General features: G+C 34.5%; 1 protein-coding gene and 1 non-coding gene across 6 annotated transcripts in view; one reads left to right on the top strand and one right to left on the bottom strand.

The window, feature by feature from the left end:
* LOC131803601 (beta-glucuronidase-like) overlaps positions 1–18802 on the top strand; it is a 97629-nt gene that overhangs the window by 66908 nt on the left and 11919 nt on the right. Inside the window, exon 1 of one of the 5 annotated variants that reach the window (XM_059124992.1) lies at positions 13491–13685. The exons of 3 other annotated variants lie outside the window; for them this stretch is intronic. In XM_059124992.1, the coding sequence (XP_058980975.1) occupies positions 13655–13685 (31 nt within the window). In that variant the 5' untranslated portion in view covers positions 13491–13654. Of the gene's footprint in view, positions 1–13490; positions 13686–18176; positions 18327–18802 lie in introns of those variants that run through there. One more of the 5 variants, XM_059124990.1, reaches the window with a different exon arrangement.
* TRNAE-UUC (transfer RNA glutamic acid (anticodon UUC)) lies at positions 2067–2138 on the bottom strand. Its single transcript has one exon. It is a non-coding gene; the product is annotated as a tRNA-Glu (tRNA).

Genomic DNA, 18802 nt, shown 5'->3' on the forward strand with positions numbered 1-18802 from the left:
GCCATTTGGTGCACAATTAATTTGAAACCGGGTAAAAATATTGGGAGCTTTATCCAAATCGGAACCGATCTCGATAAAATTTGACAAAGATATTTCTGAGCTGTATTTGATATATTTCCCTGAATACCTTTGTTACGGAGTGCATATTACGGCTGTGGGTAACAAATATAACAAATCGGATGAACAGTATATATGGGAGCTATAGCTATATCTGAACCGATCTTTAAAATTTGACATACTAACTTCTAGACTCAATTCGGTCGTAAGTGCCAAATTTCATCCAATTTGGGCAAATATTAGACGTTTGGTGCACAATCCAAGGTAAATCGGACGAAGTTATATATGGGAGCTATATCCAAATCTGAACCAATCTCGATAAAATTTAGCAAAGGTATTTCTGAGCAGTATTTGATATATTTCCCCAAATATTGTTGTTACAGAGTGCATATTACGGCTGCAGAGGACAAAAATAACAAATCGGATGAACAATATATATGGGAGTTATAGGTATATCTGAACCGATTTCGATCAAATTTAACATACTTATTTTGAGGTCCGATCGTACGTGCAAAATTCCATGCTATTCGGACTGATATTACACGTTTGGTGCACAATAAAAAGCAAATCGGACGAAGATATAAGGGTTGCCCATATTCGACGGACCTTTGGGCCCATTCTAATCGACGAGGCTTGTCCGCAGGCAACATTCTTTGCGTCAATTGAATTTTGTACGGGAACAAATGCAAATCAATGCGAATAATCCGTTGTAAAGTGGACCGAGCCATGACCAACTGCTGAGAACGGCATTTTTGGGATGTTCTTGGGATTAGAAAGAGCCTTACCAGTCGCAAATTTTTCGTATAAACGCTTAATGGTGTTCTAAGAAGGCGCACTTCTCACATTTTTTAATGTTTTAAAAGCACGTTGAGTTTTCACAATTGACTTCTTGTAAATTTCAGCTACTTCAGAGCGCTCGCGTGGCGTGTATTGGTTCATGGTAAAAATCTGCTTGGACTGACGCTTCAAACGCGGTATGTCATTAAGCGATGTGACATCTCTGTCAAAAGTTATGGCGTTGCCAGATGGGTTCGTCGAATATGGGCAACCCTATATATGGGAGCTATATCTAAATTTTGACCAATTATCTCCAATTTCAATAGGGTTCGTCCTTGGGCCAAACAAATGATTTGTGCAAAATTTCATCTAGATAGGGCAATAAATGCGAACTGTACTTTGTTTACAAAAATACATGGACAGACGGACGAACATGCATAAATCGACTCAGAATATGATTCTATGCAGATCATCAAAAGGAACTATGGGTCTATCTCGTTTCCTTTTGCCTGTTACAAACAAATGCACAAAGACATAATACCCTGACCACCTTGTGGTATAGGGTATAAAAAACCTAAAAATCAACTGCCAATTTTTTTGAGTGTCAATGCTACGTGTGACTATCACACTATATTTTCTGCTATTGTTTCTACGATTGTTTTCTTTGATTCTGTTTTCATTTGTTTTGAATTTTCTTGTCGTTTGTATTCAGTGTCATTCGGTTAACAATGTGGAAAATCGCGATAAGAGTGTGAATAGTAAATCACAACAAATACAATGCAACATACTACCTATGGCATATTATGTACATATTTCCGCAAACAATTTGTTAATGTTAAAAGTTCAGTTATAGACCTTAAGTTAAATTAATCGTTTTAAGGTTGGACTTGGAGAACTTACACGGTGCTCGCTTTGATGTCATTCTACGAAATTTTAAAAATAACGAAAGAAAATGTATATAACTATTATCAATTATGAAAATAATAAAGTCTTTTTTGGAGTCATAATGAAATATAAAAACATTCCGCTTTAAAATTCATGGCTTACCCAATGAACCCCTCATAGCGTGTTGACGTACAAACTATGTGTTCGATAGTCATTTATTGCAATTAGTCATTTATCCGGAAAATTTAAAACATCTAAAAGTGAATTTTTTATACTTTTTTGTGAATAATATTCATGATTTTATTAAAAAGAAGAATAATATTACAAAAAATAAAAAAAAAAACAACTTCCCATACCGGGAATCGAACCCGGGCCTTCTGGGTGAAAGCCAGATATCCTAGCCACTAGACCATATGGGACACATTGTTATGGTTGTCTAAGAAGTTTCTTGGAATTCTGTTGTTAAGTCTCGTATTAATAAAACAGCAGTGAATAACAAAGTGTTTAGGGTTTCTGTTATTACTTTATTTAAATAAGTTGTATTATTAATAAATTTGGACGTTCTCTTACGTTCCTTCTCTGACACTCGTTGTTGAAACCTCGATAATTGGAAAATTAGTCGCATTCTTCTTCTATTATTCTAATCAAATATGAGTTTTTACTATATTCGAATGCATTATGCTGTCTAAGCATTGACAAATTAAGAAAATCATATCAAATACCTTCTTTGAAATATTTAAGAGAAATTGTCTCTTTATCTCCCTGTGCATCAATGACTAATACCATTAGTAATAGGCATATGTCCGTCCGTCGATCCACGTTTATTTGTAATCAAGCTACAGGTCGCAATTATGGTTCGATCCTCATGAAATTTTGCATGGAGTTAGGGTCAGAGCATATTACTGGGGGAAGGGGGGTTAATGGCAAAATATTAAGGGAATGAATTTATCCAAAAACTGCTTTTTATGCCCTACACCACACTACGGTCAGGGTATTATGTGTTTGTGCATTTGTTTGTAAAATAGAGAAGGGAGCGAGAGATCCTTTTAATGATCTGCATAGAATCGCACCTTGAGTTGATTTATGCATGTCCGTATTATTGTAAACAGAGTACAGGTCGCATTTATAACTCGATTGATATTGAATTTGGAAATATAGCTTCCATATATATCTTTTCCAGTTTTGCTTTTTATTGTGCACCCAATGTGTAATATTCGTAATATATTCGTAAAATTCGTAAAATATATTACGAATATTACACATTGGGTGGTTTTTGGCACATACGAATTTAGCGTGAAAGAAAGTTTGTCAAATTTAGTGACAATCGGCTAAGTAATGGCTATAGGTCCCATATATATTTCATCCGATTTCGATGAATATCGGTTCAGACTTAAATTCCTCCCCAAATTTGGTAAAAATTAATTCAGAGGAGAATATTGCGTTCATACATAAGTCCTTCCGACTTTAAATTATAACTATAATCATAGTTGGTAAATCTGTATAAAATATAGCTTAACTCGTCAAAATACCAAATATCAGAAGGTACCGTTATATGTGCGCTACAGGAAAACGTGGTCCTAGAAATTCAATGTTCTGCCATCGGAGCTAGAACCCCTTACGAACTACAAATACTTGTTTTATACAAAGCCGTGGAAAAATGTTGCAAAGATCATCGAAGTATCGAATATCGGGAGGCACAATTATATGGGGGCTATCCCAAAACGTGGACCGATATATCCTAGACCTATATAAAAATGTTCCGTCACCGGAACTACAACTCATAACGAACTACAAACATAAATTTTTAGACAAATCCGTGGAAACAAATCCGTGTGGCTAAAACCATCAAAATGCCGAATATCGGGAGCTACGACTATATGGGGGCTATCACAAAACGTGGACCGATATATCCTAGACACAATACAAACTATTGTGCCAAATTTTGACTCTAATGTTGTCTGTATCGTGAATTTAACAGACAGACGGACATTGTTAGAATTTTATGTTGATCATGTTATGGCAAATGTTTAGAGGGGTTAAAAACGGAATGACAAATTTAATATACTCTCATTTCTAAGGGTATAAAAAGCTGTGTAAGTATGTGTAAACAGGTCCACGTCTTCGCATAGCTCCCAATCAACGATACTTCCCTATATTCTGTATTTCGTTTATTTTAGTAGCATTGTTCATAGGAATTATTTCAAAGTTGGTATTTGTTATTGCCAATAGATAATATTTTCTCTCATAGAAAAGTTATCTACACTATTTCAGATTAATATATAACTGTATCTCCATATAGGTGTAAGTTTGGAAATAGTCCCCATAAAATGCTATTTCCCGATATTCGCAACTTCTATGAAAGCCATATAATTGATGTTCAGCGGAATTAAGTCAACATTTTTATTTGGTACTGACAATAGATATAGGTATGTTCTCCGATTAAAAAATCGATTGTACAGGTTTTTAAGAGCTATATGAACTCCCCTTTGGCACTCTTTCCTAGCAAAATAAAGCCCTATAACTAAGCACATTAAGCATAATTTATTATCTCAAATTTTCCACAACACAGCATTCCAAAATTCGGTTAAGAATTGTAATTGTTTGCATAATTTATTATATTGATTTTGCAAGCGTACATAAAAGCTATATCTAAATAAATTTGATTTAATGTTTACAATTGGTCTGCTTCAGAACTGCAAAAATATAAAAATTTTTACTACGATACCCGATTTTTCATTCATGATATCAAATAAATTGCAAAACCAGTTAATTCTTGCAGGTTCAGGAAAAGATCAAATATTTATTAAAAACATTATTTCCATAATTTGTCAGCTTTTCTCAACAAAGTTTATTTTGTCTCAAAACGGGTAATTTTCAAAAAGTTTCATTTTAGCGCATGGATAAATTCCGAAACATATATCCTGAAATTTTAAATTGACTTAAAAGTTAATATTTAAAATTTATCAATTTCTTTAAAACACTGTCGATTTTTTTTTCATTTCATTCATGGTAAAAGAATACAGGTAGTCGCATCCACTGGTACAATGAACTGTCAAACCAATGTTGGAATTGAAATTTTTGAAGGAAAAATTTTTCAAACTTATAAAAAATGAATTCTATTAATATCGTATAGGAAAACATATACAAATCTACTTATTAAAAAAATAAAAACAAAACATTAAAACATTATTGACATGTCAATATTTGCAAGCTTTGATGCATCTACCTGAATTCGTCTACCATGATTTCATTATACATCTAATTACAGATTACCTTGATAAAATCATTTTAAGTAGAATTCCAAAAATATTTCATTTATTATTGAGCGCCATCTGTTGATAGCTTATTTCAATATTGACATACGTGTGTGTTGTAAAATGTTCTTCTTCCAATAGTATAGAGTGCTTAATTATTTTGGACTCAGACATAATGTAAAGCTTTTGGCAAGCGACACATAACATCCTCGATAGTATAGTGGTTAGTATCCCCGCCTGTCACGCGGGAGACCGGGGTTCAATTCCCCGTCGGGGAGATCTGATAAGATTTTTTTATATTTTTTTATTATTTAAGAAAAAAAGTGGAGACAGAGAAAATTACTCCAAATAGACTTTTTGATAATGTCAACGTAAGTCAAAACATTTTGACAGAAAAATTCTATTTACCACCAAAATGATTGTGAGATTATATCTTTATATATATTTTTTTGATTTGCTCCTGTATAACGACTTTCGGCTATTTGTGTGTAGATAGTTAATTTTTTTTATAAGGAGCTCTGTTAAATGTGCATAATAGTGTAGAACCTCGAATTTACACTGATACATTTATAAGGATTTGCTAGGTTTGAACATAATCGAATGATTCGTTCACTTTGTATGAGGTAAATTATTTTCATTGAAAATAGTGACCTTTTGTAAGGGATATATTGCCCATCTCCAAGTTTGGTCGAAAGCGGATATTCCCTTTAAGAGTTACCGTGCGCACCAGCCAGAACGTTTTGCCCGTATTAAATGATATATACCCTCTGTAGTATATGGCTGAGGTTTTAAAAGGGGATAATAAACCCCTATTATGATCTTTAATGCCGGTACGAATTTCTAATTTTTATCAACCGAAATGTCAATGAGTGACAAAAACAACCCCTAGTCCAACGAGGCATAGCCGCGCAAAACGCCAGCATACCGGCAACGTCACTTAAAGACTAAATATCGATATTTTTCCAAATCAAACCTTGGTTGGTACAAAATGGCGCCCAACGTGGGGCCTGATAAATATCGTTAGATTTCAATAGTATTTAATTATAGTTTATAAATGGGCTTTCCGTGAATTTTCTATGAGCCCTGTGTAGACGCGTTGCTTCATCAAAGGCTCGGGAAGACATGCATTTTTTTATACCCTCCACCATACATAGTATGGAGGGTATATTAGGTTCGTCATTCCGTTTGTAATTCATCGAAATAATCATCTTGATCAGCGTAAAATTCTAAGACGATTTAGCCCTGTCCGTTCGTCCGTTGTATTCACGCTACAGTCTAAACGAATTAATATAAAAAGCTAAAATTTTGCACAGATCTCTCTTTTGTCTGCAGGCAGGTCAAGTTCGAAGATGGGTTATATCGGAGTTCTTTGGAGATCTTTGTGAGTATTTTCCCCCTGAAAAAGAATTGTCTATATATGTCCACGATAATGTATATCCCCTATATAACGATACCCCCCGATATTCGGCATTTTGATAATTTTAGCCACATTTTTCAACGGAATTGTCTGAAATTATACTTTGTGAGTACTTTATATACATTTTCGGTATATCGTTCATCGGAACCGTTTCAATTTGTTTTATTTGGAGGCAGTCACTTGGATGACATTACTATCTATTGTTACCCGGAAGGTACGTATTAATAAAAGGATTTTGAGGAAATATTCAATAGCTTTTTTACATCATTTTTAAAAAGAAACAGTTATTTCGCAAACCCTGTATAACATTATGTTTAAAATAGCCTCAAATGCGAATGCAAAAAATTCCGCCTTTCTATACTCTCCACCATAGTAAACTAAGTTTTTCTTTTCATTTGTAACACCTCGAAATATAAATTTTAAACCCCAGTATATAGTATATTCTTGGTCAGCAAAAAATTCTATGTCGATTTAGCGATGTTAGCTGCATGCCTGTCTTTGGAAATCATTCAAGATTCCGAATGGAATTAACTAGGTTGATAAAATTTTACTCAGATCTGCGTTATGTTATGTTATGTTATGCCCCACATAACAGTGTCTACATATATTCGTCATTTTGATGATTTTAGCGACATTATTCACTGGAATTGTTTTAAATTTGGCATTTGAAGTTCGTAATGGATTCTACAGCCTATGACAGAAAATTATGTATGCAGGCCAACGTGTTCGTATAGCCCCCATATATCGGTACCTCGCGATATTCGGTACTTTGATGATTTTAGCTACTTCAAAAAGTCCCACAAAAAATGTCTGGAGCGGTAAAATCCGGCGATCGCAAATCGCCAAAACCCGAGAAATGCATCCTTTGAGCGTTTTAGACGCGATTGGCGGTCAGCAGCTAACAGCTGATGCATCATCTAGACTTTGTACGGAAACATCTTGGAAACCAATCATGTATCAAAATACGTTGTAAAGACCGTCGACTGATACCCATTTGCGTGGCACATCTTCTGGTCGATGCGTTCTAGAGCAGTGTAGCGTAACATTGTTTATTAACGTGTATTTCGTCTGTGTTTACTACAAAAATGCCAAACAGAACTGACATTCGAGGCCAATCGTAAAATTTATAGCATTTTCTGATAGGAGGATTACTTTTGCGCCACCTTATATTTATTTCTTGTCTATGCAGGCCCACGTCTTCGTATAGCTCCCGTATAACGGTACCTCCCGATATTCAGTAATTTGATAATTTTAGCAACATTATTGCAGTATTTTTTAAACCGGTTTTTTCTTCAAAATCTTACAATTTCTCCCAAATGGTAGAGGGTATTCAAAGTTCGGTCTGGCCTTACTGCCTTAATGCTTTTTCACTTGTTGTTTATAAATATTCTATTTTCGATATAAATATCCTCCCGTCTTGTAACTCTCATCAAAATAAAGATAACTAAAATGCACATCGCACATCCGCTTCTGCAGAAACCTAGAAAACAAAACGCAATACAAATAGACTGACTATTATAATTGTAATGATAAAACGAGTGAATAATAGAGAAGACCATAGTCTCGATGACCGAGTTTTGTCAGAACGTTTCACAAAGACGACCGCCAACGTTTGGCGTGACAACTGGTGGACAAAGAATCAGTCAGTCACGAGATAAAATTGACCTTATTTTTTAGTCATCGATTTAGGTATGCAGAGGGCATTGCAGCCGGCAAATGGTCATTGATATAGCTCATCACCAGTCTATAAATACCTAAATACACACAAACGTATGTTTACTCGTCTAGGAGGCTTAAGAAGACAATTCGTATGTAAACAAATTCGAAAAGCGAAAGTGAAAAAAAACAGTCGAATCAAATTAATTTCCAATGTGAATTCTACAAGATAAGCCAACCTAATGGAAAAAAAACAATCGGCACTCTGTGACGAGAAAGCGTCTCGGCTGGGGCTTACACTTCTGCCAATAGTTCTGTTGGTGGGCAGTTTTTTTGCACTGTGTTTTTTTCTACAGAAAACCTTAGACTTCAGACTTTTTTCTATAGAAAAAAATTGTAAGATCAGAACAGAGGTCGGATTTTTTACCCCTAGAATAAAAAATAAACCGCAAAATTCAGTTCGAATTTTTTGAAGAAAAATATGACCTCAGGTAGTTTCATTGTCTCCAAACACCAGTGTGGTTTATCAATTTATTTACTTATTTACATTTAAATTTGTTGTTGTTCTAAGGGAACCCGAATAGAGAGTCTATTTGCCTAAGACCACAATGCAAAGGTAAAGACAAACGCACGCATCTAGGCGGAAATTCAAATGGAATCCATGCATTCGATAATGGAGATTAGGTCTACAACAAACGGTCGTTGACGCCATGGTGGCTCGTTGTAATTTTGCATAGACTTGGTGCTTTAGTTTAGCGCCAAACCCTTATCAGAACGAAACTTGTTGGACATTCCCAAAATAAATAAAATAAATAAAATATTTGAAAATAAAGTAAAGATACCATCTCGAAACGAACATTAGATGCCCAAGATTAATTGAAATGCGTATAAAAATTAATAAATGTGAAGTCTATGGTAAGAATTGGGTTATGATTTGAAAACAAAAAAAAAAGTGTGCCAGAAGGTGATTCTAAATTATTCTCTCAGGTTAGGGAATTTACCTAAAGAAAGTGTTATGTGCCCGCTCTACTTTTATCATTATGTGTGTGTGTGTGTGTTTGTCGTTGCATTTTTGCATTGCTGCCAAGAAAAGTTCTGAACTTGATTTTTGTCAAAGAAATGGGTCAAATGCACCTAGCTGGATATTTTGCAATACGCGTTGAATTTTAAATACTTTTTAAATGGTATTTTTATTGTGATTTTGGAATAGCACAAACTATGGTTGTGGTTCTTGGCTGTTGGCCTTTAAAAGAAGCCAGCATTTCCAGTTGGCTTTTAGTCTGCAATAAACAACAGGTGTAAAACAATAGAAAAGTAATTCTTAAATCCATAAACAAGCGTCGTTTGTCGCCATTAATCGAGTAAGTTAATAATTTCAATATAGTCGATGTATCCTTAATTTTAATGGAAACAAGTTAAAAAGTAAATAAGTTCGACCGGGCCGAAGTTTTAAAACCCGCCACCCTTGGGTAAAGAAAAAAATAAAAGTATCTGAATTCAAACGTGTTCCTTATATAATGCTGTTAAACCTTTCAAAAAGAAAAAACAGTAAAGAAAGTCCTAAAGTCGGGCGGGCCGATTTTATGTTACCCTACACCACTTTGCTAATTTAGTTGAGCTCTACATAAAATTTAAAAGTTTTTATGGGAGAATTCAATCAAACACCCTATGATTATAATTATAATTTAAAATTCAAAGGACTAAATATGCCGAAGCATTTGTATCTTTTAAATTCGAACTTGTATTGCCCATTTGGTGCAAACTTAATTTGAAATCAGATAAATATATGTATATGGGAGCTATATCCAAATCTGAACCGATCTCGATAAAATTTAGCAATGGTATTTCTGAGCTGTATTTGAAATATTGTTACGGAGTGCATATTACGGCTGTGGGTAACAAATACAACAAATCGGATGAACAATATATATGGGAGCTATAGCTATATCTGAACCGATCTTCGCCAAATTTGACATACTACCTTCTAGACTCAGCTCGGTCGTATGTGCCAAATTCCATCCCATTTGGGCAAATAATAGACGTTTGGTGCACAATAAAGTGTAAATCGGGCGAAGTTATTTATGGGAGTTATATCCAAATCAGAACCGATCTCGATAAAATTAAGCAAAGAAATTTCTGAGCTGCATTTGATATATTTCCCCAAATATTGTTGTTACAGAGTGCATATTACGGCTGCGGAGGACAAAAATAACAAATCGGATGAACAATATATATGGGAGCTATAGCTATATCTAAACCGATTTCGATCAAATTTTCAGGCCTAATTTGGTTGTATTTGCAAAATTCCATACTATTCGGGCTGATATTACACGTTGTGTGTACAATAAAAGGCAAATCGGACGAATACATATATGGGAGCTATATCTAAATTTTTACCGATTATCTTCAATTTCAATAGGGTTCGTCCTTGGGCCAAACAAATGATTTGTGCAAAATTTCATCTCAATCGGATAATAAATGCGACCTGCATTTTGTACACAAGAATACATGTATCGACGGATGGACGGACAGACGGACTTACATGCATAAATCAACTCAGAAAGTGATTCTATGGAGATTCTCAAAAGAAACTATGGGTCAATCTCGCTTCTTTCTCCATGTTACAAACAAATGCACAAAGACATAATACCCTTACCACTTTGTGGTGTAGGGCATAAAAAAGTATACAATGTCACAAACTCCAAAAATCTTGTAATATCCCACTACCGTCCACTACCAAGTTTCATACGGCTAGGAAATTTCTGTGCCTCTTGTTGAGAATAACATTTGGGGTTTTCAGAGTTAAGGTGAGAATACATAAAATGCTTTTTTGACTGGCTTAAGTCATCGTTTGTTTTTTTTCGGAAAAGATCGAAGTAGAGTAGAGCCTCTACAAAGAAGAAGGCAGCCGATGGCTTAAGCCAGTCAAAAAAGCGTTTTATGTATTCTCGCCTTTATATCCATCCCTTGCGGAAGAATACTTTGAATAGTTCAATTTTAAGTCCAGTATTCGACACTTTATGTTTTTTGAATAATATGCTTTTTAAATTGCGTAAACGTCTCAGTGCAGGGGTAAAACAAAGAAAAACATGATTAATATTTTGTTCAACTGTAGATGCAGAGCTAGATAAAACAAAATTAAGTTGCTCATAAAATGTTGATACACATAAGTCAATGTCTTCGCAAAGACGACATATAGTGTTCGATAAAAGAGAGCGTAGCTTGACAAGTTTGGTTTTCCCAAAGTTACGCCTATCAATACAAGCATTAGCAGAATTAAATTGAGGGAAGAATTTCGCAATTCGAAATTTATCAACAGCGTAGGATGATAACTGCCCTTAGGACGTACTTAGGGAGAGCTTCTAGAAATCGTAATATTCAATGAATACGAAAAAACTAAGTGTAACAACCTATTGTCACCTTCGGTCCAGGAAATCCAGGGAACTTAACTTAATTATATGGAGAATGGTCTGTAAATAATGAAGACATTCTCGCAAAAAAAATCAGCAGGGTTAAAATTAATGATAATAATGGTATTTAATTTTGCACAGGAAAATTTGCTATTAGGATCTGATGAGACATCAATTGTTTCTGAAGACATCGAATTTTAAACTTCTATCAGACCCCATCACCTTTTCTCAACAATCCACCCTTTCTGTGAACTTGATAATTATCAGAGAATAACTCAGTGTCCAGAACATCAGATTTGGACCACGTTTCAATGAAAGCGATTATTTTATATTCACAAAAGAAACTTTTAAGGAAAACGTCGCCTAGCTTTGTATTTAATCCCCTTATATTTTGATATGAAAATGGTTTAAAAAATATTTAAATTCATTTTGTAACCATAATGTTTATTACACCGTATGTTTGAACAAAATGAACTCCTTTTTCACGAAATCAATCTTTAGATATATAGAACATAGTTTTGGAAAGAAATTTTGAATTTACATTCAGTTTCGGTTTTTTGTTTTTTATATCCTTCACCACATAGCGGTAAGGATATTAAGTCTTTGTGTATTTGTTTGTAACATGAAGTAGGAAGCGAGATTGACTTTGGAGGATCTTCATGGAATCAGTTACTGAGTCGATTTATGCATGTCAGTCCGTCCGTCCATGTATTTTTGCAAAAAACGCAGGTCACATTTATTATACGGTTGAGATTAAATTTTTCAAACAATATTTGTTTGGTCCAAGGACGAATCCTATTGAATTTGTTCAGAATCGGTTCATATATATCTTCAATCGATTTCGGGTAAATTTTGCACCAAATGGCCAATATCAATCCAAATGACATGAATTTTTTCCAAATCCGATCGAATTCAGAAAAGAAGCAAGTACATTATGTTTGGTGTAAATCGGTTCAGATATAGTCATAGCTCCCATATATATGTTTTATCCGATTCGGGGGTTTAAAGTACCTCGCAAGCGTAATATGCATCCCACAACAATTATATTCGGTACCAGATATCAGATACAGCTCTAAAAAAATGTAACAAATTTTGTCAAGATCGGTCCAGATTTGGATGTAGCTCCCATATATATCTTTGATACCGGACATTAGATATTGCACGAAAATGCCTTTGACAAATTTTATCGAGATCGGTAAAGATTTTTATATAACTTCGATATATATCTCCATCTGGTTTTACGGCTATTGTTCGCCATATGTTGTAATATTAGCCCAAATTGAATAGATTTTCATATTCAACCGAATTTCTCCATTTGGCTAAACTCGATTGGTACATCTATTGCTCCAACAAATAATTTTTAATATAATTCTTATCGAAGTCATGTCATGCTATGTAATTTGGTACTAGAGGTACAATAACATCTGTCAAATTTGTTGAAAATCGATTCAGAGTTGGATATAGTTCCCAAATTGTGACTACTCTAAAGCCATGATACGCATTCAAATAAGGTTCATAGTTGGTATGATCTGCTTCACATAAATTTCCAATATAAACTTTTTTTGTTACGGGATCTCTACTAAATATGCATAGTGGTCCAAGTCATTTATATAGAGGCCAAATAATAACAGTGATAAGAGGCATCCCTGTTTCACACCCTTAGTTGTCTCAAAATATTCGGAAAGATCTGTCCCGTTCCCGTTGATTGCGTGTTGCCAGAGATCTCTTTTTTCTTGGGGTTACCTTCCTCCGATTCAGTTTATAGGCCAGGGTCTCAATTCTTGTTCTATCAAAATTTGAAATAAGTATCGAATATTTTGAAATCCTCAATTTAAATGAAATTATTGTAACCGTCATTTCCCCACCATGAAAGCTTTCTACAATTATGGAAAAAGCTTCATTCATATTTCTGTTCTAGTATCCAACAGATGATAAACGCTTAACGAGAATGTGTATTCGCCTCTAATATTCCACACAAACTATATTTCGCCGTCAAATCATCAGGTTGGTGTGGTTGCTTGGTCGTCATAACGTAAAATGTCAGTTCACATATAACCGGAGAACTGTCAAGTCGTGTACAACGGAGCGGACGAAACAGCGGGTTTTGTGCGTGCGGTTCTAAAAACAGAAACAACGTTAATAAATAACTCGACGAGAAGCTTGAAATTGTCACGAAAGGCAATGTCGGCACATTGATTATGGGCTGGGGAATACGTAGCTTTTTTAAATGTTTGTGTTTTATTTTTTTGTCTGAAAAAATAAATGAATTGAAACAAATTACTAATCTAGCAACCACAACAACAAGTGTCATCAAAAACAACAACAATTAGAACCCGCTTCTGATAACATTGACGAATTATTGGCTCGAAATGCTGAAAATAAATGTTAAACCAAGGCTAAAAGAATTTGTGTGTGTCATCATTCGAATTCCATTCCGAATACGTTTGGTTTGCTTTTTGTAGTGATTAGAGCAATGAGTAAAAAATAAATATCCAGAATTGTGACAACCACTGCAAATCAGCTGTTACTAACTAGTCCGGCAGAAAAGTCATTTCTTTGGCGGCGGATTTTTTCTGCTGTTTATGTTTATTTTTGTCACTTGTCTTTCATGGCTCTCTTCGTCGTGATGTTTACATTTCACCCAGACATTTGTCTGTCGAGAGGCAGTCAGACGAAAGATGGAAACGTAAGAAGTGACGTAATATATTTGCATATGTTTTGCGTTCTCTCTCTCTCGCTCACTGACTCTCAAATGTTATACAGTGCGGAATAAAATATTGACTACATTTGCAGTGAAGGCCTAAATGCGCTTCACTGTGCACTTTTGATGTCCATTTCTCCGACATAATTTGAATGTTTATTTGTCTATTATTTGTTGGAAAACAATAAAGGATATTATAGATTCTGATCGAACAGGTTTCTATCCCGTAATTTAATCTCAATCGTTTTTGATTTAGCTTTTTCACATGGTTTAAATAAGAAGGTAACGTCATTTCAAATAAATATTCCCAATCTTTGTATTTTCTGAAATTTACCTTGTCAAATTCCACTGCATAGAAAGCAAGTTCCCATCTCTGATTTGTGTATGTATAACAGATTTATGAATAAACATCTTGACAATGAGATGTTGTCAAATGGATAATTTTGAAAACCAAAAAAACAAGTAAAAAAGCTGCAAGTTCGGCCGAGCCCTCCATCATTTGGAGGGCGTTCAGGCAATTTTCAAAAAAAAAAAAAAAAATAATAATAATAATAATATCCGTTAAAAATTCTGTTAAAATCTTAAAAATATCGAATGTAGCCGTTATATTAGGGTGTATATGACGACGTGGACCTGCATGGGCAAGTTATGTCATAAACCATTACAAAAATCAATAGCGAAACTTGAAAAAAAATTGGTGAATTATGTCGGTAAAATCATCAAAATACCGAATGTCGGCAGGCACTGTTATATGGCGGCTATACGAAGACGTGGACCTGACAGACAAATTTATGTCATATGCTGTAGTATCCATTACGAACTTCAAATACCAAATTTGAAACAATTCCGGCGAAGAATGTCGCTAAAATCATCAAAATACCGAATATCGGGAGGTACCAGTATATGAGGGCTATGTGAAGACGTGGACCTGCACAGGCAATTTTCTGTCTTAGGCTGTGATATCTATTAACGATCTTCCAATACCAAATTTGAAACAATTCCCGTGAATAATGTCGCTAAAAGTACCGAATATCGGGAGGTGTCATTATATGGGGGCTATAGGAATGCGTGGACCTGCACGGACAATTTTCTGTCATAGGCTGTAGTATTCATTTAGAACTTCAAATACCAAATTTGAAACATTTTTGGTAAATAACGTCGCTTAAATCACCAAAATACCGAAAATAGGAAGGTACCATTATGTATGGGGGCTATACAAAAACGGGGACCTATATGGCCCATTTTTAATATCAAAAGTCCTGCAGACTTAATATACATTTGAGTAAAATTTTATCAACTTACTTGATTTCGTTCGGAAACTAGACTGATTTCCACAGACGGATAGATGGACGGACATCGCTAAGTCGACATAGAATTTTATGCTGATCAAGAATATATATACTTAGTGGGGTCTAAAATGTATATTTATATTATATTATATGTTGCAAACGTAATGACAAACTTAATATACCACCCATACTATGGTGGAGTGTATAAAAAACAAATTGTTGAGTGAATCCGTCTGTCTGTTGTTGAGTTATCATCATTCGCACCTTTTTTGGAACAATAAAGGGGGGAGTACATAAGCTGCTTGAAGTCTTCGCATAGCATATTTTTGACATATCATAAAAGGATGCCAGAGCCGCACCGAATCCTGCCGTCATTTAATAACCTCCACCATTCTCATTTAATAACCTCCACCATTCTATGTCATTCCGTATGTAACTCGTCAAAATACTTATATCAGAAATTTCCTTCAAAACGCTGGAGAATCTTAAAAGTCGAACTTAGATGCTTTTTTACTTGTTTCCTTATAATTTGACATTAATATGCCTAACCATGATGCCAATCTGCGTATGTACCCACACTTTAAGATTTTACTAATTTCTCAGGTTGCTAGGAAATCTCAAAGCAGATAATATGTGCTTGAAAATAAATTCGAGTTTAGTTTATCAAAATAAGTAGTCTAGAAATATTTACGATGCTTTTTCCAAAAATTGACACCACAAAGGTACATCTTTGACCATTTCCTTACAGTGGACCCAAACCAAATTCTACTTAAAGTACATCCTTGACCATTTCTTTACAGTGGGCCCAAAAAAATTTCTCCTTAGAGTCCCCATATGATATATGGGTCAAGCCACTGTGTAATTACCAGATGGGTTTGGTTTATTAAAATAAGTGGCCAAGAAGTATTTTCGATGCTCTTTCCAAAAATGGACACCACAAAAGTACATACTTGACTATTTCCTTACAGTGGGCCCAAAACAAATTCTACTTTAAGTGACCAGAAGATATGTCAGTGAGGCCACAGAAAGATTCTCCAAAGGGTCAGATTGCGCATAAATTGTCAACGATATCCGTTTTTGCTTTTAAAAACTCATACGTCTGACAGTTTGTTTATTATACCCTACAACACTATGTGTTGGGGGTATTATAAGTTTGATTGGGCCCGAATTTATGTAACACCTCGAAATATTGGTTTCCCATATAGGAAAGTATATATCGATCTTCCTAGCTCGCCGAGCTGAGTCGATCTAGCTATGTATGTCCGTCCGTCTGTCCATGTTAATTTGTAATCACGCTACAGGTCGCAATTATGGCCCGATCTTCACGAAATATAAAATGTAGGTGGGGTTAAGGTCAGAATAGAACCCTATTTCTTTTGGAGATGATCGCCAAATGTTTAGGGGTTGAAATGGACCAAATACTGAAAAAATTTCGGATTTTGCAGTAGCTATACAGGTCGCAATTATAGACCAATCGACGCGGATTTTCGCATGTAGGGCGGGGAAGAAGCCTACCAATTTGGGTGGTCATCGGATAATATTTAGCGGCTAAAATAGACCATATCTTTTTTGTTGAAAAAAATGCAAAATTTTTCGTTAAACCGCGAATATTTTAAATCCCGGCGAAACCACAAAGCCATGACAAGGTTACTTCTGATCTTTACATTGATGTTAAGATCCAACAAATCGAATATATAGCAAAATATGTGCGATATATATGTCTATCAAAGAAGATATGCTTGAAAGATCTATTTTATGTCGAAAACGGCTGAACTGATTTCGACAGTTCTCATTATTTCAGAATGGCCTCTTGGCAGAAAAAAACGCCTAAAAAATCGCATAAAAATATCTCTCTAAAGATGAAAATATTGATTTTGTAAATTTTCTCATATTTTTTTCAATTTTGTCATATTTTTGGCATATTTTCCCTTTGAATTAAACATTTGGTAATATTTCTACAGCTAACAAAACTAAGTAGTTAGGATATCATATACAGATCGCATTTATGGTCCGATCCTTACGAAATTTTGCATGGGGATAAGATGAGGGTCAGAATAGAAGTCTACTCTTTTTGGAGATAATCGCCATATATTTAGGTGTTGAAATGGAACCAAAAAAAAAAAAAAAATCTACCAATAAATTGGAAATGAGCAAATTAGTTTAAGTTGCTATTATTTGAAAATAAGAGAACGAAACCTGATGGGTTTCTTTTATTATTTGTCACAATATCTTGTGGAATTCTTTCGAGTATCTTGCCTATATAAACTGTATCGTTTATTATAGTGTTGTAGGGTATTCAACGGTCGGCCCCGCTCGACTGTAGCCTTTGCTTACTTGTTTTAAATAAAGTTTTAATAAAGTTAACACGAAATAGTTTACAATGTTTCTCTTAGATAATCACAATTAAACCGGCTTCTACTTCAAACTTCAAACTTGGTTCAACTTATATACAATGAATGGGCGTGTACGTCTAATTGCGGTCAAACTGAAGATGTTTGACAGTGAAACGAAACCCGAAACGTGCATGAGTTTTTTAAACCTATTGTTGCCAAAAAGTTAATATCAAAAAAATCACACTTTAGCTTATGGGGGGCATATTAACCACCTATGGAGAAAAAAATAACTTTGTAATTCCGTTTGTAACTCGTCGAAATATTCAACAAAGTGAATATATACTTGATCAGCATAAAATTGTAAGCCAATTTAGCGAAAATTTTGTTAGTGGTGTAATTGTTGCTGACACTGTTGTTGTGGTTATTGTCAGGTGTAAAAATGAAAAATGCAAATCAATTTGAAATTTTATCTTTTTTCATGTGTTTTTGTTTATATAATGGGCGAAATGTTGTTCCTGTGTGTAAATAAAACCATGTTTTGTGTCGTGTAAGTATAAATAAATTTAAGCTTCATATACCTGTGTGATTGTTATTATATATTGTTGGTTAAATAAGATGATGGATTTTCCATATATCCACTTCGCTTTGTGTAATGTAAGTAAATGTAAGATGACGAAATTCGTCTGATCTTTATTGTTGTATGGAACAAATAAGAAAACCCTAGTGACTTCGCCGCAAGTATAAACGCTATGGAAACTTATGGGCTGACAACGATGGTCAAACAGAAGTCTTACCTTCCTACCCTATATAGGAGCTATACATGGTAGAAGAATATAGGTAGACGCGTCGACACAGCTGCTTGGATAATGAACTGTCAAACCAATTTTGGAATTGAAAATGTTGAATGAAAAATTATTTAAATTTGTAAAAATTGTTGAAAAACGTGAATTATAATAGCCTCCGAATGACGTAGTATAAGAAAGCATATAAAAATCCAATTATATTTGAAAAAACATTTAAATT

This window comes from Musca domestica, unplaced genomic scaffold, assembly GCF_030504385.1.
Source record: "Musca domestica strain aabys unplaced genomic scaffold, Musca_domestica.polishedcontigs.V.1.1 31, whole genome shotgun sequence".
In the NCBI taxonomy this organism is placed as follows: domain Eukaryota; kingdom Metazoa; phylum Arthropoda; class Insecta; order Diptera; family Muscidae; genus Musca; species Musca domestica.